This window comes from Alnus glutinosa, chromosome 4 (assembly GCF_958979055.1).
Source record: "Alnus glutinosa chromosome 4, dhAlnGlut1.1, whole genome shotgun sequence".
NCBI classification, from domain to species: domain Eukaryota; kingdom Viridiplantae; phylum Streptophyta; class Magnoliopsida; order Fagales; family Betulaceae; genus Alnus; species Alnus glutinosa.
Genome location: NC_084889.1, coordinates 10,316,325 through 10,341,308, shown reverse-complemented (window position 1 = coordinate 10,341,308; position 24,984 = coordinate 10,316,325). Strand labels below are relative to the sequence as shown.

General features: G+C 33.6%; 2 protein-coding genes across 3 annotated transcripts; both read left to right on the top strand.

Annotated features, from left to right (window-relative positions):
- The first annotated feature begins 10,341 nt into the window (after positions 1-10,341).
- Positions 10,342-11,722, top strand: LOC133866113 (protein ALP1-like). Its single transcript, XM_062302669.1, has 4 exons — positions 10,342-10,502; positions 10,698-10,869; positions 10,969-11,200; positions 11,271-11,722. The coding sequence occupies exons 1-4, from the start codon at positions 10,342-10,344 to the stop codon at positions 11,720-11,722; spliced, it is 1,017 nt and encodes a 338-aa protein (XP_062158653.1).
- A 2,520-nt stretch (positions 11,723-14,242) lies between these two features.
- Positions 14,243-16,319, top strand: LOC133865540 (protein NRT1/ PTR FAMILY 5.15-like). Of its 2 annotated transcripts, none has more exons than XR_009899769.1 (2): positions 14,243-14,415; positions 16,030-16,319. XR_009899769.1 is itself a non-coding variant. In XM_062301963.1 (2 exons), exons 1-2 carry the CDS (start codon positions 14,268-14,270, stop codon positions 14,610-14,612), a joined length of 252 nt encoding a protein of 83 aa, XP_062157947.1. In that variant the 5' UTR covers positions 14,243-14,267; the 3' UTR covers positions 14,613-14,898. The 2 variants fall into 2 exon arrangements, 1 of the variants encoding a protein (XP_062157947.1); XM_062301963.1 differs by lacking the exon at positions 16,030-16,319 and adding an exon at positions 14,509-14,898.
- The last annotated feature ends 8,665 nt before the right edge of the window (positions 16,320-24,984 follow it).

Here is a 24,984-nt window from a genome sequence, read left to right as displayed (position 1 = left end):
GACTCCGGCCTACCAAACTACCAAAACCTTTGAAAAAGGCCCCATTTGACGAAATATCTCCATATTACCCCTGCCACGTGTCATTTTTCAATTAAAAAAAAATAAAAAAACTAAAATTTTATTTTATTTTTTTTAAAAAAAGAAAATATGGGTTTTTGGGGTGGCTGTCGAGCCACCCCAGAGGTGGCGCCGCTCCGGCCCCTGGGGGTGGTCGGGCGCCACCCTTGGGGCCGGGTGTGGCCGCGCGGCTACCCCTGGTGGCCGGGAGCTGCCGCGGGCACCCACCGAGCCTTAGGGGTGGCTTTTCGGGCCACCCCTATGGCTCAGGGGGTGGCCGCACGGCTACCCCCAGTGGCCGGGAGTGGCCGCGCGCCACCCTCCGAGCCCTAGGGGTGGCTTTCGGGCCACCCCGAAATCCATTTGGGGTGACCCGAAATCCATTTGGGGTGGCCCGAAAGCCACCCCTTGGGCTCGAGGGGTGGCGCGCGGCCACCCCCAGGGGCCGGGGTGGCTCGGCAGCCACCCCAAAAACCCATATTTTTTTATTTTAAAAAATAAATAAATAAATAAAAATTTAATTTTTTTTTATTTTTTAATTGAAAAATGACACGTTGCAGGGGTAATATGGAGATATTTTGCCAAATGGGGCCTTTTTCAAAGTCTTTGGTCGTTTGGTAGGCCAGAGTCGGAGTGTTGGTAGTTTAGGGGGCTATCCGCAAAACGGGTGGTAATTTGGGGGGCTAAACTATAATTTTCCCAAAAAAAAGAAAAGGATTCCTAATTTCTTCTCTTCGAAAAATCACGATCTACGAAAATCCAACAGTCCAATCTTCAATTCGTATTTGGAAACGTGATCCTTGCACTCGGATCTACGTTTTCATCGATTATTTTGAGGTAAAATACTAAACTCATGATTTCGTAATTTTGAGTTGAAATTTTGAAATGTGAGTTTAATCTAGTGTTTCCTTTAGGTAATGGGCTTGTTGGAACTTGCTTAAGGCTATCCAAATCATGGGTTTTGATTTGGTGGATTTTGGTGAGTTTTCCTCGAACCTTTACTTTTGGGTATTTAATTTTAATTGAGTTTTTATGTGATTAACGTTTAGTAAAAGTTATTGGGTTACTAATATTGTGTTTGTGGTAGTGTTTTATAAATTATGATTTAAAGTTTAGAAACTCTAATTTGATGGGTTAAATTAATTTAGGGTTTTTAAGTGTTTAAAACCTAGATTGTTAATTGTGGTTATAGTGATGATTAATCCCAAATTAGCTATGAGTTTTGTAAAAATAAGTATTTATGGGTTAGGTTCTAATGTTAGTAAAAATAAATAATTATTTAGTTTAAATAGTATTTGTGAGGTTAACCCTTAGATTTTTTTATGGGTTAATGTTATTTTAAATATGATAGTGTTTTATATAAAAGTTTAATGAATATAATTTGAGAGTTAATATTATTGAAAAAATGTTAGTGAGAAATAATTTAGAGATTAGTGAATATAATTTTAGGTCTAATATTGTTATAAGTATTAGTGAATATAATTTATGGGTTAGTGAAATTAATTGCGTTTAGTAATTAATATTATGAGTAAATATTTAAATTGTGATTTTAATATCTAACCCTTAGTAAATACTTTGGGTTAGTATTGTTTAAGTTTTACTTAGTGTCTAGGATTTATGGGTAGACATTTGGAACCCTTAAAAATATTATGGGTTTTCCAACGGTTTAGCCTTGAGCGATTCAAGTGCTAATTAGGGTGTTAGTTATTTAAAGTCCTAAATAGTACAATGTGTTATTCTACAGCGATACATTGCATGGTGGTCTAGGAGACCTAGTAATTAAATCCACGCAACCAAGGTGAGTATTTTACTCACTGAAAAACTACTATTTTCATATATTATAGAATTGCAAAATATATGTGTTTTATAAATTCGAACGGACTGTATGTTGACAATATGTTTTTGATTTTCAATTATGTTGAAGTATCAATGATGTTTATGAGAAATGATGCGACAGAAAAGTATGATTTGAACTGATTTGTAGGATTTGATTGTGAGATGTTGTAATTTAAATTACGGAAATATTTATCGAAGAATTGATGTGTTAAATTGTTTAGAGATTTATATTGAAAGCATGTGTTAAATGCATAATTCAAGAAATGAAATGCATTGTTTTAAAGCAGGAAGCATAAGCATAAGAATGCTAAATGTGCATCGAAGTGAGGTTTATAGCCCACGGGAAACTATACTTGGGTTAATTCCCATGAGGCTTGGATTAATTTCCATGAGGAACTTGGGTTAATTCTCATGAGGTATGAATTAATTTCCATGAGGAAACCTGCATGAGCATGTATAACATTGTTTTTATGAGTGTGATGTTTTTATACTATGAGTAGTTTTGCTAGACGTATTAGTATGCATAAGAGTCTCAATGGAAAAGAACTTATGTATATTTCTATCGGATGGTTGCATGATTTAAATGCTATTGTTTTCTAAGTATCACTGAATCAAAAGTATTATAGTAAGTGAGGATGCATGTAGTTGTTTCCAACAATGGAACTTCTACGTATAAGCTCAGCTGCGTAGTATGATTTAAATGTTTTCTATTAGTCGGTGTTTGCTATATCAGTTATAGGGGTTTTCAAACAAAAGTTTATAAAATTGGTGGCTGTTATAGTGTACGCATGACTAGAAAAGAAAAGTTGGTTCTTTGCGAAAACTCAGTGAATAGTATACCTCTGAAGTCTTAGTGTATTTGTTTATGCTAAGATGGTGGGCTCATAATTCCACCTGTGCGGATGCGGCAACCCCCGCAACCATGCAGACGTTTATACTTTGGTTGCAGATTTTGCAGATATAGATATTGACTCGTCGACCTAGCGTGTAAGATGTTATGATTGGAGCATATCGCGACAGTCATAAGTCATAGACTCACGGGTAGTCTGTATTTTGGGTATTTTATTTATGGCTCGTGTCCTACGTGGCATATGTATTTGTTGAGCCTGTATTTTAGTATGTAATTAGTATAATATGTTTTGTAAGCCTTAAATAGATAGACTTGTAAATGGCTCTTGTTGTAATTAACTGTTATGTATTAGATGTATTTCCGCATATGACATGTATTCTACTGCACATTGATTATTATATTCCGTTGTTAGATATAATTCTGAATATCAGGTACATGTTATGGTGCATGTGCCATATGTTGGCTGAGCAACATGTAGTCGTGCCACTGTGAAGATCCCTTTGTATGTTTTCAAAAAAAAAAAAAAACGGGTCGTCACATTTTCCATATACTATTATACCTTGAAAGCTAGCATATATGCTCATTAATTTATACTAGTAATTTTAGACTCATTCAACATGGGAGATTTAGGGTGCGTTTGGTGTTGCAATTTCGTAGACAATAAGTACGATTTTAAACCAAATCGCAGAACATAAATCATTTGGGAACTGCGTTTTCAAAAATTGCGATTTGAAAACGCAGAAAATTTGTTTTTTCAAATCGCAGGTAAGATTGTGTTTTTTTGAAAACACAGAATTTTAAAGGCTAATTTGCGATTTTAAATGCTAAATTGCGATTTTGCCAAACGCTTAACTGCGTTTTTAAAAATCATTTTTTTCAAATTGCACATTTTAAAAACGTGATTTTAAATCGCACTTTTTAAAATCACAAACCTAAACGGACCCTTAAGCTATTAAACTAAATAACTGAGGTTTTAGATATGGTCTTCTGCTTACGTGCACTTTTCCGTACTGCGAGTGTCATTAAGTAAGTATAATTCAGTACTAGGTAAGATGAGGTTAGTGAAGCACGTCTACCAAGATTTGTTTTGTAAATCTAACTTGTTTAGTGTAAATCTAACAAAGTTATGAGAGCTATAACCAATTAGAGGGATGATAATCCTATTTAGTAATTTATTATATAATCAAAATAATATGGCAATAAAAATTAATATATATATATATATATATATATATATATATTAATTTAATAATTAATTTTTACTATTACATAATTAGATTATACAATAATTTCCAGTTATATAGTAATTTATTAAATAGTATTAGTCTCTAAAATAATTTTTTTAGAAAAAAAACAAGATGTTGATGTTACGATCTCTGATTTTTCTCTAGCAAACAGATTGTCTATTACGAATCTGTTTGCGAAGAACATTTCATCAACTCAATACTATCGTGGGCCCCAGCCAGCATAGAACGTGTTGGAAAACTGAAGGATCGACTAGTACAATTGGTCCTAGTGTTTCCCACTAATAGAAAGAAAAAGGAAGGAGGGATTGGAGGGGGAGACCCTACCAGTAAAAGGTAAAAGGACAATATGAATAACTCGACAAGGGAAGAATTGGAATTGGGTTAAATAAACGACGTTTGGTTATCAAAGATAAGGGATAGTGTGGTGTACTTGGTTGAAAATCTTCCAATCATATATATATAATAAGAAACCATTCAAATTAGCTAGCTAGCATGGAAGATTAATTTCTATAAAATTGAAATGATCGAGAACATTTATGGATCGGATCACGTCGACATGCATGTCCAAGTTTTTCGTCTCGGATAGAGCTAGAAAAGAAATTGCCTCCATTTATGTGTTATAAGTAGGGAATTCATTACTTCGATTGGGTTGCTTCTAACTTCTCAGGTATGCTTCTTAAAGCATTAGTCTGGCGTGCAAGTTTGCATATAGGAATGCAACACCAGGAAACACTCGATCTAGGCGGTATTTACTCTTTTCTATTGAGATGTTGGTATTTTACAATCCATCTTTTTGGGTTTTTTTTATTAATATAAAGAAATATTCAAGGCTGGACTTTTTTAGGGACGCAAGGTTGCGCTGTATAATATCTTGCCTAGGTATGACTTGAACCCACTCAGAAAAACTAAGTAAAGGAAACTAAGCTATCTATTTAGCTTCCTAGGTGGTTTGATTTCCTTCACGCGCGTGTTGGATTTCTTTTGGTAGTTTGGATGTAGGCTTCTTAATTAGTACAATTACATTATAAATCTAACATAGAACGTTCAATTTCAAATAAAATGAATATAATTATTTTACAGTCATCATTTAAAGTTAGTGTATTTAATAATAATATATATATATATATAAAGTCAATATTGACATGTCTTTTAAAAAATTTAAATAATGTGAAATCATGTATACCATTAAATGCATCAATTTTAAATTATAACCATGAAATGAATACTATTTAAAATGAATAAATCATATCTACTTGGTGAGATCTTTCTTTATTCTTGTTGAATTTTGGTGATGAACTTATGTTTAATTCATAAATTTATGTGTTACGTTCTTGATGTGTTAGTAGACTCTAGATATTGTTCTAGAGAAGAAACTTGTAAACTCCTTATTGTTGATAATAAAAAATATAATTGGACTTGGTCCCTTAGTTTTTTCCTACTTGTAAACTCCTTATTGTTGATAATAAAAAATATAATTGGACTTGGTCCCTTAGTTTTTTCCTTCACACGATAGGTTTTTACGTAAAAATTTTGGTGTCTTACTATAGTGCAAGGGTTGTTTGATTTATTTCTCTGAGTTGATATTTGGCGCTACATCGAACCATTTAATTTATAAAAAAAGGATAGACAATTTTCACTGCATGTGTTTGTGATCGGTGTCGATGTACCCTAACACTTTTCTCTTCTTGTGTTTGTCGCAAAATTTGTGTCGATCTTCTTGAACCGACAAAAGAATAGAAAGAAGTGGTGTACTTTTTCTTATCCTTAAAGCTCAAACAACTTGGTCAAGACATCATGATATCAAGCCTTTGATGGCAACGACTAAGAAATTTCAAAGTCTTCCACTGTCACAGAAACATGCATCAAAGCGAACTTTTTGTTTCATTTACTGGTTTATTATGGTAATGAATAACTTTGAAGCTACATTCTTCCACTCCTGTATTAAGTAGGCACTAGTCATAGTCCTTGCAGCTCCACAGATATTTCATCTTTCATCCTTCTTCTCTTTCTATCCCAAATTCCTTATTTGTAGATCTATACCTCACAAGCATTGAATTGGGATAAAATTTTCCCATATGTGGTTGCGATGAAGGCGTGAAAGTGATTTTGAGAGGCGGAGAGATTTGCAGGGCACGGACGACTGAAAAATGGAGGTCGCCGGAGGGAGGGTTAGGAAACTTCAAAGACGTTTATTGGAGGCCACAAGACAATGGCTTTGATACCATGATAAATAGCTTTGATACCATGTAAAATATATTGGAGAAGTATATGGAAGAGAGAAGGAGCGGAAGAGAACAATGGACTACATTGTATTGAGTCTTGATAATATTGTATTACAAGAGACCTTTATATATATAGATGCTATGAGTAATAGACAAGAAACCCTAGACTTTAGCCTAGAATACATTAGAAATGAAATAATACTAAAAAGGTAATAAACCAAATAAGAAATATAACGATATTATTCTAACATATTTCATTTACTGGTTTATTATGGTAATGAAGAACTTAGAAGCTGCAAGCTTCCAATTGTCTGATGTTTACAGATTACTGTGATTAGTCGATGTTGATTTTTTAATGGTTACTTGTTGATTTTATTAAGATAGAATATTGTTCGGTGAACACAGTTTAAATTTTGATTTAATCCAACATGTATTAATTTTTTTCTAAACTGTGAACATGGATTAAAAATTTGTTTTCATCAATCATAGATTATTTTTTTTAGTAGATTAATGTTCCGATCTGACATTAAAAATATAATTTTTTGTAGATGGATAATAAAAATATGAACTTCAATTCCAACTCTGAATCAAAACAAAGTAATTCAAATGCTAGAGCTCTTTGGACAGTCCAATTTACAACAATCTTTTTGTGAAGTCTGTGTGAATGAGGTGTTTAAGGGTAATCGACCAAATACCTATTTTACAAAAATAGGATGGAAGAACATTGAAGCGGCATTTAAAAATAAGACCGGTAAGTCATGAGAATATCGTAAGTTCAAGAATAAGTGAGATACATTGAAGTAAGATTGGATTCTTTGAAACAAATTGAATGGAAGTGAAACTGGAGCGTGTGTGCACCTTGGAAGGTGTTGAGGAGGGTTCAGATCTCTATCGTATTGCAGCTTGTATTTTTCAGAAGAGAGATATGTTTGTTGTGATGGAAAAACCACATTTGCAACTTATGTTTCTAAAAGATGAAGCAGAATTGTTGGGAGGACGCCACTTCTCTATTTGATTAATAAGTGGGATAAGCTATGTGTTTTTTTATGCTTAAAAAAAATGTTTGGACTATGTGATTTTATTTTCTCCACTTGCTGCAGCTTATGATATTTTATATTTGAACAATGTGATTTTCTAGGTTGTGATTGTTGAACAATTTCTTCAAAACATTTAGTTTGTAATGTTCTATCTTATTAATTGTTATTGTTTTTTAGATTTCATATATATGGACTGTGATGACTATATGGATGTAATACCCCATATTTTAAGATATTGAATAAAATATTTTAAAATATAATTTATGACCTAATGTAGAAAAATAAATATGAATATTTACGAAAATAAATATTCATTTATTAAAGAGCCTTTATAGTTTTAGTTTAATAAAAATTCAATCAGACTTTAAATTTTGAAATATTAGAAACAGAGTTAAACAAACTCCGTTTTGGTTGATTCAAAAGCCAGAACGTTCGTCTCGAAGTCCTCTAGCTACCCTCCAAATTTCATAATTTTTGGACTTCATCTGGTACCCGAAAACATCCGCGAAAAATTATACCTTTTAATATGACGAAAATTCAGTTATATTATTAATGGGCTCATTTTAATTTTCCATAAACCCAGCCCATGAACCCAGCACCCAGTACACGTCGATGATCCAGTTCACAAGCACTTTCAGTTAGAAGTTTATCAAGTTAGCTACCTAGTTAGGAACTAATTCTAGTTACTTGTAGATTAAGTGAATGATCTTTCATCTGTAATGATTCACGAGACAGCTCACAACCCACCTGTGTTTACCCCAGCCGTTGGATGATTTCTGATCCAAGCAATCCTAACCATCCAAGCTGCTATATATTGAAAGGTACAGCCCTTCCCTTCACGTACATCATCTCCTTCCTTCTTCTTTATTCTTTGTTCTCCTTCTTTTCCGTTTTTCCCTTTACTCTCTCTAGCCGAAAGACACAGTCACACAGGGAGTCTGAACGAGAGAGTGAGAGACCGTGATATAGAGAGAAGAAACTGAGTAGGAGACCCATAAACCTTCCCCCTCCATCAATCGGTGAAGAAACCAAATCAGAGCAACAGCTCATTCCTTCTTAAAGCTGCAGAAAAATCTTCAAAGAAAAATCAAACCTCTTGCTCTCTCTCTCTCTCTCACCGTAAGTCTCTCCCTTTAGTCCTTTGTTTTTCTTCCCGTGTGTGCGTGTAAGAAAACAAAGTAAAGAAATGAGATAAGGAAGAAAAAAATGAGGCTCTAGAACCATGTGGGTGGGTGTGTGTGTTCGGTGGGTTAAAAAGAGAAAAAGAAAAGGAACAAAAAGGATAATAAAAGCATGAAGTGTCTAGAAAAAGACAAAAAGAAAAAGAAGAAACAAAAAGGAAGTAAAGAACAATTCTTGATGGACCATCTCCTTCTCTTTTCCACGTAAGTCCACCTTTTATTTTTGTTAGTCAACTTAAAAGGTCAAAAGTAGCAAAAGGCAAAGAAAAAAGAAAAATATAAAAAGTAATAAAATATAGACTCTTTAATATCTCAAAATGCCATTTTGAAATATTTGGTGAAGCTTTAATTTATTTTATAAATTTCTAATTTATAAGTTTTGTTTTAATGTTTTGTAATTTTACAGTTCTTATTATTTTAAGTATCTAACATTTTAATGTTGGTTTTAAATCAGGCTCAAGCAAAGTATTTAATTAATAAATACATCGTTATAATGCCCGAGTAAAAAAGTTACTATTTTTCAAAAGCACCGTTACGCCGCCTAAATATTTTAAAGTATTTTAGGCATTATTAATACTAATGCCGTTATTCTGTTTGGATAAATAAATATTTAAAAGTCTTAATAAATGTTGTAATAAATTCTGCATAAAAGATTAGTGATAAAATGTAATTGGACAAATTGTATATGTGGAGATCATTTTTAAATAGAAAAATTTATTAAGGATTAAAGGTTAGAAATTAGAATAGGATCAAAATATAATTTTTAGTGAATTATACTACTTCACTATTTGCTTGTATTATATATGTATATATTGCAGTGATTATATATGTGAACGTTTTCCTGAAGCCAAAAGAATTATTGTGAGTATTTCTTATTCACTGGGGATGATACGTGTGATGGTTTCTGATTATATGTTGAAGTCTGCTTTATTTAATTGTATGCATATGGTTTGGCATTTGGTATGTTTAACATGCTCTGGTTGTAATTATGTATATGATGTTGTTTGCATGATTATACTGTGGTAAAGTTATGAGTTATAAATGGGTTAATAAAATACTGGAGGTTTAGGTACCAAGGCGTCAGTGATTGAGGAGACCAACGGATGAACTGAGGTTTACGTACCAAGGCATCAAGCAATTGACTAGACCAACGGGTAAACCGAAGTTTAGGTACCAAGGCATCAATACACTGATAAGACCGTCGGATAAACCAAAGGTTGAAGGAATAATAATAACAAAGTTAGTGAGCATAGGCCACCAGTGGGAGCACAGGCCCCCTGAGAGATTTAATGAAGCATAGGCTTCCATTAATAAGCATTGAGCATAGACTCATAATGAAAGAAGCATAGGCTTCAATCTAACGGAGCATAGGCTCATAATAAGTAAAGCATAGGCTTCAAATTGATGGAACATAGGTTCTTATTAAGGTTAATGCGAGAAATATATAAGGTTGTGCATGTATTTATATAACTGTCATCATTTGATTGCTTAGTGTACTTTTAAATAATGCAGTATTTCACTGTGGTCAAGGACTGTTGACTCACTTGACCACAGCATGAGATTGTGGTGATAACTGCAATCTCATGCGAGTTTTTGCAGGGTGGATCGAAGGTCAAGAACACAGGAATAATTATTTTAATATGTAATATTTGTTATGTTGGAGAAGACAATAATTATATATTTATTAAGTGCCGCTTGTGGCACGTATGTTTTTTATTTTGGGGATGTAATTATTATATCAGAACAAAATGTTATTATTTTTATATATTGAGGTTATTTAGTCAGCTCTGATGTGTCATTGTTAAAGAAAAATTATATTCCGCTGCTAATTTATAACTCTAATGAGTTAGTGATGTCACGTGGAAATCGTAAAATCTTCACTTACGCTTTTTGTAAAAACGAGACGTTACAATGGATTATGGTAATGATGATCATTGTCATAATAATGATGAGAATGCTGATGGTCATGATGATGAATTTTACCATCTTGTTTCTGCTGGATGCCGTGCAGTAGTGACGTATGCCATTAAACACATTGCTAAACAACCTTGTAGAGACTCTAAAGAAACTGGGTATAAGTAGTTAATATATACATTGACTGGTAACAAGACAAAATGTCATGATATGTTTAGAATGAAACCACATGTTTTCTTTCAATTATGTAATGTTCTACAACATACATATGGACTTTAACACACGAGGCAAATCAGACTAGAAGAGTTAGTAGGTATATGTTTGATGACACTTGCACAAGGATCGTGTAATAGATTGGTTCAAGAAAGATTTCAACATTCTGGTGAGACTATACACAGACATTTGCATAAAGTTATAAAAGCACTTAACTTAATGGCAATGGATCTCACCAAACCTTCTGATCTTATATTCAGTGAAATTCCAAAAAAAAGACGGCATCGTCAATTGTATTGGCCACATTTTAAGGTACTTATTTTATTTGTTCATTAGTATTACTCAATTTATGCTTATCCTTTATTAAAGTAATTTAGTAAGTATATAAATTTAACGAAATTTGTGTTTTAGGATTGCATTGGTGCCATTGATGGAACACATGTCCTAGCTGTTGTTAGAGAGGATAAGAAAATTCCATACATTGGAAGAAAGGGAACAGTAACTCAAAATGTTATGGAGGCATGCGATTTTGATTTACTTTTCACATTTATTATGGCAGGATGGGAAGGTGCAGCACATGATACATGTATTTTTTTAGATGCTATTCGTAGTTCATTTGCCAATTTTTCGAAACCACCATCAGGTATAGTATTTTTCTTTTCTTATTTATTATGAATCTATATCTTATAGATGATTATTATTATCATGTGTAGGAAAATATTATTTGGTTGATGCTGGATACCCATTAATGAAAGGATACTTGACACCTTACAATGGGGAGAAATATCACCTTCCGGATTTTCGACGAGCTGGTCGAGGAAATGGGATAGAAGAGAGGTTTAACTATGTTCACTCATCACTTAGAAGTGCGATCGATCGAACTTTTGGTGTGTGGAAGAATAGGTGGCGAATTTTAAGACAAATGCCATCTTATGATATTAAAGACCAAATGCTCATTGTAGTTGCCTCCGCAGTACTTCATAATTTTATTAGAATACATGATAGGAAGGATGAGAGATTTAAGTGGGATAAAAGTATCTCCGATGACCTAGAGAGCAATGATGATGAAACATGGAGTACCAGTCAAGAAGACATTGGAAATATACATAATGAGGAGATGAAAATGGTTCGTGACAATATAGCTCGGTCTATTTGTGGGCTGTAAACAATACTTCATTATTTATGTTTTAGGCTAATTTTTAATGTACTTTAAGTTTTTCTTGTTCTTATCAACTACTAGTTTCAATTGTTGGTGAATTATGTAAAAGTTAATTTTGGTAGACATTATTTGTTTAATTTGATGGTTCGTTATTATATTTTCTATTTTATGTCTGTTTGGAATCTTTATGTCAAGAAAATGCATATATATATATATATATATATATATATATATTCATTTTTCGTTTAGATTGGTAAAATGATCTCCTGAATATATTTTATAACTTATTTCTATGCATTTTTTTGTTATATATATTGTAAAATGATATTTTGTGATAGTTTGTATAATTAATAAGTTATACTTTGGTTTGCAAGAGGCGTTGAAATGGAGGCTGTTAGTTATTTTACTGTTATAAATAAATGTCCTTGTTGGTAATTTGCTTGTGAAATCGCACTTTTACATTAATGTTATCCAAACACTCAAATGACAAAAAAAAAAACACATTTTAATCGATATTACCAAACGCTAAGTGCGATTTTAAAAATTGCTTTTTTCATAAACTGCGTTTTAAAATCTCACTTTTTTAAAATCGCACTTATTGAAATCGTAATCTCAAAAACGGACCAATGAAAGGGAAATCAAGATAGAACCCCATGTATTTTGGTCATTTTGACGCAGGTCAATTTTCCATCAGAATAATTTTAGAAAAAAAAAAAAAAAGGGACAAAAAGCCATATCTCATGATTCTGGCATTCGAATGGCTGGTCCCAAGGTCAGTTTGAATGAGGTGATTTGATTTATCTATTACTTCAGAAACACCTATTTTTCATTATGCAAGGAAAAATTATGTGTGACAGAATTGGAGAGGACCGGCATAGCACTTCGATTCGGACGACCGTGGTTCATTCAAAGGAAACAATAAAAAAGAAAAAGAAAGTGTTTGTTAAATCACAACTTATCCTAAAAATTTAAATAGATAGAAAGTGAACATTTTAATAATTTAATTTATATTTTAATATTATTCCATGCACACCTCGAACTTTTCTTTAATAAGTTCAGTCAAATACGGGATATATTTAATTAAAATGAGAAGTGAATAACAAGGACATAATTCGAATTCAAAACATTTACTTTGATATAATGATAAAATCAGATATAATTAGGGTCTGTTTAGATTTGCGATTTTAAAAAGTGTAATTTAAACATATCGATTTTTAAATGTACGATTTGAAAAAGTGATTTTAAAAATGCAGTTAAGCCCTTGGATAAAGCGCAATTTAGCCTTTAAAATCGCAAGTTAGCCTTTAAAATTATGCGTTTTATAAAAAAACATTCCATTACTAGCGATTTGAAAAAGCAGTTTTCTGAGTTTTCATATTGCAATTTTTTTAAAAACTCAATTTTCAAACGATTCATTTTCTTCAATTTAGTTTAAAATCACACTTTTTGTTTACGAAATTGTAATTCTATATGCACGGTTAGTGAAAGTCAAATCAAGTAATGCACACAAAAATATAATACAATAAGGCTGTCCATTGACGAGGTAATAGGAATGAATCTTATAGTAGAAATCCAAAATCAAGTCTTGGATGTCGCAATAACAAATTGAATTTGGCAAAGACAATGGAATTTAGAAATGAGAAAGACATATCTTATTATTAAATACTTTATGTTATATATGCAGCACAAATAAAGTTGGATTCCAAATGAGCAATTAATATATTTGTTAATTTAAAATTCCCATGACTATGATATAGATCTGGACAGCATTGGACCTTTGCATATTTTTCTATTTTCTTTTAAATAAATTGAAGTAGACTAATAAGCCAAGTCTAATATGATTAAAAAAAAAGAAGTCAAACCAACCAAGAGAAAAAACAAAAAAGGTTTTATTTTTGTCTTCGGCCCTCTTTTGTTGATTGGTCAAAGCGGGAAGGAAGTAGACGATATTGAAGGAGGAAGAATACTAAATTTTAAATTTGCATATAGATTTTTAATTACTTCGAAACAAAAAAGGAAATATCCTTTGTATTCTTTTATCATTCTTCTATTATTTTTCTATGATGTGATTTACCATTTAATTTTTCTGTTTTTTTTTTTTTTTTTTTTTTTTTTGTCATTTCAAACAAAATAAGATTCATTAGAGTTTGCTTCCGAACAAAGCCCTAATTCTCTGTGAAGGACACTTCAATGGCATTAAAAAGGGGCCTAAACATTATTCTCATAAAAAAAAAAAAAATGATATTTGTACACACAACACATATTATATATATTTACAATAAATATGAAATCCATGTATACGAGACTGATGAGACCAATCTCACATTGTCCCGCACACTACTCTAATTGTTACTGATGTGATAACGCACACAAAGTAACCGAAGTGTGCGGTTGGAGAGTACGTACTTTGGTTCAAGCAAGCAAACCCAATAATTCAACCCTCGGACCAATAGCATTGACAAAAAGGCACTCTTCATAATTGTGATACACAAAAAGCTTATCATTAAAGTTTGAACAACTGTCAACTGCATGTGCCATTGCCGACAAAGAAATGGCCATATCTCACCTTTCCAACGCCGAGTCTCCGGATGCGCAAGTTCCGCTAGTGCACAGCACCGTGGACGGTGTTATTGACTACAAAGGCAACTCAGCCCTGAGAGCCAACTCCGGCAGCTGGAGGTCCGCCGCTTTCCTCATAGGTAAGGTAAACATGCACACTAAATATATATTCAAATATTTGTAAGTGTTGTAAAAATTAAAGATTTTGAGTTGCTTGTTTACGTGTTGAGTAGGTGTGAAAGTGGCGGAGAGGTTTGCATATTTTGGGATAAGCTGCAACATTAGAACTTATTTGATGGGTTCACTGGGGCAGTCCACGGCTACAGCGGCCGATTAGAGACTGATCCAAAAATTGATTGAGAAAACAATCAATTACATTATAAATAAAAAAAAAAAATCTGAATATCAAGTATATACATTTAGCAATAGTAATATGAGGAATGGTGAAATTTAAGTTGGCAAATGAGAATTTACGAAAATAGCATTATTTTAGTATTTTAGTTCACACGAGAGAAGATTAAAAGATATTTTGATTCATGTGGGGCTAGACACGCTCTAGCCCACGCACCTAGCCTTGGTCTAACTTGAGGCTCTCCCTTAAAAGACGTAGTCTAATCCGCGTGCCTAACCTCGGCCCAACTTGAGGCTAGCCCTTAAAATAAAGCGTTTTTCAAATGACAAAAAACTATTATTATATCACCAAGGAATCTTTATTTGGGGAAAATCATAGGATAGGCTTGGATTTGTAATTTTCTAGCATTGTAGAATTTCAACTTGGTAGATGTCATTCTACACGCTGAAATCTCTATTATTAAGAATTTTTGGCTAGATAAAGAAGTCGTTCTACATTATGCTTTAATTGCTTTTAACCATTCGGAAAGTCCTCTGCCCTCAGAATTCAAGGCTAGAGGCAATCCTAATTACGAATAAAGACAAGATTTCCTACGCCCAATTAGCTGGACAACGCGGCCTAAAGAGTGATGGGCTAGCGATGTGGATAGAAAATAGGCTAGGCCTAATTTAAACAAGGGCCTATTCTCCTCAAAAGCTTTTAAGCCTTTCAGGAGTCTTCTCTCTATCTTATTTAGCTTCCTAGGTGGTTTGATTTCTTTTAGTAGTTTGGATGTAGCTTCTTAATTAGTACAATTACATTATAAATCTAACATAGAACGTTCCATTTAAAATAAAATGAATATATTTATTTTATAGTCATGATTTAAAATTAGTTTATTTAGTAATATATATAAAGTCAATATTGACATGTCTTTTAAAAATTTTAAATAATGTGAAATAATGTATACCATTAGATGCACCAATTTTAAATCATAACCATGAAATGAATACTATTTGAAATGAATAAATCATATCCACTTGGTGAGATCTTTCTTTATTCTTGTTGAATTTTGGTGACCAACTTATGTTTAATCCAGAAATGTATGTGTCCTTGATGTGTTGGTATACTCTAGATATTGTTCTAGAGAAGAAACTTATAAACTCCTTATTGTTGATAATAAAAGATTTAACTGGACTTGGTCCTGTAGTTTTTTCATTCACACTGAAAGTTTTTCACGTAAAAATTTTGGTATCTTATTAGTGGGTTGTTTGATTTATTTCTCTGCATTGTCTTTTGGTGAGTTGATATTTAGCGCAACATCGACTATTTAATATATACAAAAAAAATGATAGATAATTTTCACTGTATTTGTGAATGGTGTTTACGTGTCCTAACACTTTTCTCTTCACTGTGGTTGTAGCAAAATTTGTGTCTTCTTGAATCGACAAAAAGAATAGAAAGAAGTGATCAATGTAATTTTTCTTATCCTTAAAGCTCAAACAACTTGGTCAAGACATATCAAGCCTTTGATGGCACCGACTAAGAAATTTCAAAGTCTTAATTCCTTTGTCACATAAACATGCATGAAAGCGAACTTTTTGTTTCATTTACTGGTTTATTATGGTAATGAAGAACTTAGAAGCTGCATTCTTCCACTCTTGTATTAAGTAAGCACTAGTCATAGTCCTTGCAACTCCATGGATATTTCATCTTTCATCCTTCTTCTCTTTCTATCCCAAATTCCTTATCCATGTTCATCCGTAACGTATGATTGTCTGGGCATAAATGGAAAACTGAAAATTAAATACTTTTAATGCTCCGTTTGTTTCGGCATAAAATGATTTCTGAAAAATAATTTTGGCATTTTACAGTGTTTGGTAAGGGCGAAAGTAATTGTCAACAGAAATCATTTTCAATTTGACCGTAAAAACTTTTTTAATTTTTGGAATTTCCGAAATTAAACTCTTTGTCCTTGCACGCACGTTTGATATCTGATTGCCGGAATCTAGCAATTGTTGGTCGTCGAAATCTAGTCGGCGCCAAAATCCAGCAACATCCGGCCACCAGAATCCTGCCGGCGCCTGAATTCGGCCACTATCGCCAGATACCGGCGGACCAGATTCCGGCTGAAACTGGCCGGAATACGGCCATCGTCAGCAGCCGCCTGGATCTAGCCAAAATGGCCAGAATCCGGCCGGCTCAAGCCAAAACGGCCGTGCTCCGATCAGATCTGGACAGATCTGGCTACTGATCCAGCCGGATTTGACCGGATCCGGCCATTGATCTGGCCAAAACGGCTAGGTTCCGACCGGATCTGGACGGACCCAGCTACTGATCTGGCCAAAATGACCGGGATCCGACCGAATATGACCGGATCCGGAAGAGTCCGGCAAGAATCTGGCCATTCTGGCCAGATCCGACCAAACCTTCTCGTCGGAATCTGGCAACGGCGACCGGACATTGCCAGATTCCGACGGCATTTGCAGTTTTGCCTTTCATAATTTTTTTCGTTCGAGCCAAACGCCAAAAAATATTTTCGAGAAAATCATTTTTTCTGAAAATGATTTCGAAGAAAATATTTTACGATGGAAATCATTTTACGTAGAAACAATTGGAGCATAAGCTGCGTTACTGAATCGTTTTTCTTAAGAAGTTATTTGCCCCCAATAATTCCAATAAATTGGTAAGTACTGGATTACAACAAATACTTATCCACAATTCAGTGAAACCCATAAAAACTTTTGTAGTTTCGTTGTGTTTTGCACAAAACGAAATCAAATAACACTAAGGAATTCAGCCCGGCCTATACCGGCTCAAATCTCAGAATACCAATGCTTAATTGTGTTTCGGCGCCTATTTCTCGGCGCATGACATTCGCCCATTGGTTAGTGTCAGGAAAGGGTTGCTTGGGCGATAAAAACATGCACCAGGAAACAAAATTCGGTATATGCACTTTTAGTTACTGATGTTTAATTTAGCATTGGCTCCTATCTGGTTCTCGGTGTCTACATTTCGCCGACTGGTAAGTGTCAGAAAATTATGGCTTGGGCACAAAAACATGTGTAGAGAGTTGATTTTGTTTTGGAAGCTTTTATATTTGCCGGCACTTAATAGAAAGTGTGTAATTTTGGGGCTTAAGTAAACTCCAATAATGAGAGCTTAATTACTGGTGCATAGTTAGCCACGTGTAATTATGGGAGCTTAAGTACTGCCGCTTAACTAAGCCCTTGTAGTTTTGGGCGCTTAAGTAAGCGCCAGTAATTATGGACCCTTAAATACCGGCGCCAACGCTTAGTTAAATGTCTGGTATTATACGCCTAATTAGGCCCAGGAAATTATGGCAATAGTACGCTTAATTAAACGTCCCGTTTTGCCCAGCACCTAACTAAGCAAGCGCCAGTAATTAGGGGCACTTAATTGGATTAGCAACGCCCCTAATGAAGCATCGAAAAAAAATAATTAAAAAAAAATGAGAAATGAAGAAGGAAACATATATAAATTACATAATCCCCATTAAGCTATTATATTTTACGGTCAGTATAAATAGCAAGATACCCCATATATGCTCTTTCAGAATCAGTAGGGTAAAGATTGAGTTTGGGTACAATTCACATATGAAAGATTGTAATGTCCGAGACATTATTTAATGTTTAAAGTATAAAAATTGAGTGATTAAATGATTAGAGTTAATTAGATGTCATGAAAATGCAAGAAGAACACTTAGAAGTACTAAAAATAGAATTCCTGGACGTTGAGTCTGGACGGCCACCGAACGGGAGCCACAGAGAAGAAATTATGCGGCATTTCGCACGCACGTCTGGACCTTCACTTAACCTGTCCAGACATCACTGGAGATAAATGCGAGATTGAGCTCTTTTGGCTCATTTCTCCAATTTTCTCTTTTCTTCTACATGATTTTTCTTAAGGTTTTTCATACAAAAACCTTGATCCACGAAGATCCAAGGGTCCAAACTCAAATCCGACTTCGGGAACGTGATCTATGCATTATGATCTACGTTTTGTCTAATCGTTTTAAGGTAAATCACTAAACTCATGTTTTTGAGATTTTTGAGTGAAATCTTATAAATGTGAGTTTAATCCTTAATATTCTTTAGGTATTTAGCTATTTGGAGCTTGCTAGAGGCTACCCAAACCTTGGGTATTGGTGTGGTGAACTTTTGGTAAGTTTTCTCTAAAACCCTAACTTATGGGTATTTTGTTTAAATGTTGTTTTGTAAGTTTAACCCTATGAAATACTTATGGGTTAACATTATTGTAGATGAGATAGTAATTAGAAGTTATGGGTAGTTGTCTAGAACTCTTAGAATTTTCTGGTTAATTCAATAATGTGGCCTTTGAGCGATTCAAAGTGCTACTTAGAGTAATTATTGTCTAGAATACTAAATAGTGCAATGTGTTTTATTTTTAGTTGCACTTTGCGGGTTGAATTTAGAGTTGTTGAGAGTTAGCGAACAAGCGGCCCAATGTGAGTTTTCTACTCACTAAGAAAAGTATTACATTTTAAATAATTATAAAATGAAATAATATGTGATTTTCTTACCAAATCGATGATATGTTAAAATATATGTTTTGGATGATTTGAGTAGTTTCAAGTATGTTGAAATAATGCCAATGATGTAATTGCAAATTGAAATGTGTGTGAAGTATGATTTGAATTATGTTTGACTGCCTGCTGCGGTTGGGAATTAAATGTATGTATTTGATGCTTATTGCAGTTGGAAATTTAAGTCATGGAAATTGTTTGAGAAAATGACATGTTGAACCGTTGATGTTTTATGAAGAAAGCATGTCTTAAAGCCATGATCATGAAATTAAATGTATAGTATTTAAGCATGAGCATTTAGCATGAAACATGAACAGATAAACAAGTTAAAGGGGGACCTAAGCCCCAGGGTACCTAGTAGATATTATTGAGGGACCTAAGCCCCATGATATTTGTCAGAGAAGCAAAAACTAGTTATTGGGGGATTTAAGCCCCATAGGGACCTAAGCCCCATAGGAACATACGCATAAATAGTTATTAGGGGACCTAAGCCCCAGGAGACCTAAACCCCATAGGAACACCAACAAAGAACAACATCAAGCATGCATAGCATTGTTTTTATGTGTGATGTTTTCATGATATGATATATGACAGTTTTATGCTAGACGTATTGGTATGCATATGAGTCTTAATGGGCAAGAACATATGTATATTTCTATCGACTGGTTGCATGGTTTAAAAGCATTGAGCTTTAACGTACATGGATGTTTACATTGCTCAGAATTGGAAAATGTTATGTCTTTGTATAGATAGGCGAATTGTCATTTGTCCATCAACAGAGACATGTTTGTATAGATAGGCGTAGGGATGTAAATAAACCAGTCTGTTCGACAACCCACTCGATACCCTCTCAGTTTAGCCCGATCCGAACTAGAGCTCCCTGCTTTAGAAACTCGCTCGTTATTGTAAAAACCTGCTCGATTAGTAAGTGATACATACCTGACTCGCTCGACAAAACTCGATAGGGGCTCACGAGCTCAGCTCATTTAAAGCTCGACCGGATCGCTCGCCTGGCTTGTTAGTCCGACTCATTAGCTCGTTCATATCTCTTATAAATTACTAAAAATGAGTTATATAAATTTAAGAATGTATAGTAATAATTAAGTAATATATGTTATATATGTTACTTATTATTTATACGTGTGCGTATTAGTTAACACACTAACTAGTTAGTTCATAAACTAACATATTATCTAGTTTATTAACATATACTAAATAAATGTAATTAATTATATGTTACTCGATATTTTTTTTTTGTATATTATATATATATATATAGTAATTAACTATAGTCTATAGGTCATTTTTTGATAAATATATAATATATACTAAATAAGCATATAGTACACTAGCTAAGTAAATATTGTATTACATATTAATTATAATACTTTGATAATAGTATTTAGTATGTTAAACTAACATATTAAATTATTAATAAATAGTATGGAGGTTGTTCACAAACTCGGGTTTGAACTCCGCTTTGATCATACATTGAAAAATTTAATAGCCTACCTCGAGTTCTAGTTGAGTCGAGCTTGTTAAGTAACTTGACTCGGCTCGGCTCGACTGTCATTCTCAACAAGTTCTAGTTCAAGCTCGAGCTCGAGCTCGAGCTCGCTTGAGTTTTAAACAAGCCAAGCTTGAACACGCATTTTATAGCTCGACTCGAATTTGAGCTGGACTATTTAAACTCAACTCATAAACGAGCCAGTCTTGAAATCTTAAAACTCGACTCGACTCGGCTCAATTACATCTCATAGGCATAGGCGAAATGACATGCGTGATCAAACTTTTGTATCAAAAGCACCAAACTAGATATGGCGTTAACCACTACTAATGGAAGATGTTAATATCTTTGTATAGATAGGCAAACTATTATTTGTTCATTAGCAGAGACATGCTTGTATCTCAGAGGCCTACTCCAGTGCATGCATGATCGAACTATTGTCTCAAAGACACTAAGCTTCAATGTACCTAGATACGGCATTAACCGTTTTAGTTATGCTAAAGTCCTTGTATAGTTAAGTAAGATGCCAATGTTTTATTGCTTAAGGCTTATGTGTATGCGTGATTCCAAAATGCTGTAACCGTGTGCACGTATGTCTGAGCCACCAATCAAAAGTAATATATATTGTAGTTGGGTATTTATATAGAAGCATCCAAGGTGGGATGTCTGGTTCTATATGGTCACAGCTGCATAATATGCTTTAATGTTTTCTTAAGAGTCGGTGTTTACTTTATCATCCACATGTGTTTTCAAAATAAGAAATTCATAAAAATGGGTAGCTGTTATTGTATACACGTAAGACAAAAGAAAAGTTTGCTCTTTGTGAAAACTTGGTGATTACGAAAACTCAGTGATTAGTATACTACTGAGGTCTCGGTATGTTTTATATTGAGACGATGAACTCATTTTTTCACCTATATGGATGTGGCTACCACCACAACCGTATATATGCTATTCTTTTGGCTGCAAGTACACCTGAAGTGGATGACGATCCAATAGCGTTATACTTGGGGTATTACGACTGAAGCCCACAGCGACAGTCGTAATGTGTTGGACTACAATGTCCTCTCTTTTTGTACATTTTGTGTATGGCTCGTGACCTGCGTGTCACTTATTTTTTTTGTGTAGCAATTCTTTTGTAATATGTTGTAAATGTTGTTAAGCCTTAAACAGATAGACATGTATATGACTCTTTTGTGTAAACATGTTTTATTATAGATATGCTTTTTTGCTTAGATTATGAATGTATCATTATGTTTTTCGCTGTTAGATGTAATTGTGATTATCGGGTACATGTTACCATATGTTGGCTGAGCGACAAATAGTCGTGCCACTGTGATGATCTATTTTATGTATGTTTTTTTTATTAAAAAAAAAAAAGAAAAAAAAAAAGAAAGGGTCGTCACAAAGATGATCAAACTTTTGTTATGGAAGTAGGAGGCAAGAATACTTTGTTTTTCTGACTCACCAGATTATCAGGAATCCTGATTCACAAGAACACCAATTTTTTTTTTTTTTTTTTTCTTAATTGAATAAGGAAAGAGTTACAGGGGAGGATCTTTCCCACTCCTGATGCAAAAGGAAGAAAGAGTGGATGATCCTAAAAATAGAAAAGAGGAGGGCTCCTCAACAATAGACCCAAAACAAACTAAAACAGTGTAGAAATAATTACAAAGTGTAAGAAATTGGTCAAAAAAGTGACTCGGTCCTCTCAAAGGGTTGCATAAGGTGGTTACAGAAGCTAAAATGACACAAATTAAGGCTAATTATCTGAACCCCCACTACAAAAACACCATTTGAAAATGAGATATCAGATGTGGCCCTGATATGAGGGTAGACAACAATTACTTTGGCAAAGTCGATATTTTGGATTGGTGAGTACGAAAATTAAAGGGAATGTTTAACAATCTCCTGCCTTTCATGATCAAACAAGTTCAACTCAAAACTCAGCTGAAAGTAGAAATGCACTGGTTGAGCTCAAATGGAAGAATCGGGTTCGCCTTATGCAAACCAGTTTAATCAAACCAACATGACTGAAATGGAGAGAAGAAGCAAATGGATCTTCAGCTTTTGTAATCTGTCAGAAATGGAAGGCCACCAAGAATATTTTAAAAAATTGGAACAAACATCAATTTGGCCATATACAAACTAGAATCAAACGGTTGCCAGCAGACATCAGTGAAATTCAAGCAAGGCCCTCCACATTAGAGAATCTGACTCATGAGGACAATATGGAGGATATAGGCAATCAGTTTGTGAATTACTCTAAGATTTTGTTTAATTCTACAAATCCTCCTTTAAAGTGAAATCTTGACTCTCTGTTTAGGCCTTGTATAACTGAAGATGAAAATAAAATGCTATGTTCTATTTCCAATGAGAATGATATTTAGCAAACAATCAAAGATCAGCTTAATCCAAGTAAGGCCCCTGAGCCTGAGGGTATGACAGGGCTTTTCTAGGCTTCTACCACACACTGGTTCATTGCCAAGGATAATGTGGTGCAATTTGTCCAAAATTTCTTTAGGGGAGCCAGAATGCTTAGAGAGATAAATAATACCAATATTGCTCTTGTCCCTAAAATTGATTCTCCTTATTGAGTTCAACAATTCATACCTATTAACTTCAATTATAATATTGTCTCTAAAATTTTGGCCAAGAGGCTAAAATCTCAGCTGCGCAAAATTATTGTGCCAAATCAGTCTGCTTTTATCAAAGGTAGAAATATTCACGATAATTCTATATTAGCACACAAATTACATAAAGAAATTAAAACACTTACAATCTAAGCCCATTAAAACTGAACAGTTACAAGAAAGCCCACTTGACAAAGCCCTCTTGAGAGCCCACTCCTAACTAACCCGCACCTTTTCTTCCCCTAGTCAGCTGCCATTCAATCTGCCAACTCACCCATACACAAAATCATTATCCCACCTCATTCAAAACACATTCACAACATAAGCCTCCACTACTAAGTTACATTTGTGGCCTTTAATGTATCATCCTCCTAAGCCCTCAATCAACTCGTCGTTTACAGCGGAGGCATATAGTGGACCCAGTAGAAGAGGAATTGGCCACAAATGATTCATCAAATCAAATCTTCCCTCAGCAAAGTTTTTTTTTTTTTTTCATTTTCAACAAGGGTTTATTTATTTATTATTATTTTCTATTTTTTGTATTACAGAATATTTTACGAGGAAGCCTAGTGTTGTATAAATTAAATCTTTGCTTATATTCTGCTGAAGGGTGTGTGGAGTTCTTTATTCTGAAAATTATGAGGAATATATTGAGAAGTGCCGTTGCAAAAGTGAAGGAGTCATGGTTTGAATTTGTTGCATGGAAAGGATTTGTGTTCCCTTTAATTTTAGTGTTAAATACAAATTCAATCCAAGTATGTTTTACCTTTCATGATTTCAAAATGGTCCTTCCATCAATATGCCATTTAAAAATTAATTGAATTTTTGCCACCTGTAAAAAAAGTCACCTAAGACATGTAAAAAATTACCACGTCATTACTAAAAATACATGTTTTTACCTGGTTTTATTTTTTATTTTATTTTTTTGTTTTTGTTTTTAACGGGTAGTCACAAAAAACACCTTTCAGAAATGCCAGACTAAACAAAAAATCTTTTACATTGAAATAAATGGGCTTAAATTTTTAAACTCAATAATTATGAACCACTAGATCAGAAGTCTCTGGAACAAATTTCACTTGGTAAGATTTAAAAATTAAAAGGGATTACTTTATTTACTATGGTAAGCATTTATGGATTATTAAAATCACTGCCTCATCAAATACAAATATCTATGTTTGGAGATAAAAGCTTCTAAGTCTTGTAGATGCCAATTAATTGCCTTATCATTGCTGTGAAAAATATGGCAAATTTACTCGCTTGCTGTCTTGTGAATACATTTTTTATTCAAATATATGTCATATTTATAATATTTTCATTTTTTTTACTTACTTTTTTATCTGCAACTTTTTTGGTGGTAATCCATAACCTTTTTATAAATGTATAGTTTATTCTTGTTCTTTTCGCAGCCCAAGTACTCCAGCAAATAGAAAAGTTCTTTCTAAATATGCATGACAAACAACGGCTTAATTAAGCTCAAACCTTATATAATCACTCTTTTACTTTTTTGAAAAATAGTTTTAGAGCATGTTGGAATTGTGATTTTACAGATTAAAAGTGTAATTTTAAATGAAATAGTATAAAATGTTCCATTCGAGAGAAAATTTTTAAACAATTGCGATTTGAAACTTATAAAAATATGAGTTTTCAAATTTCACACAAAAAGATGGGTTT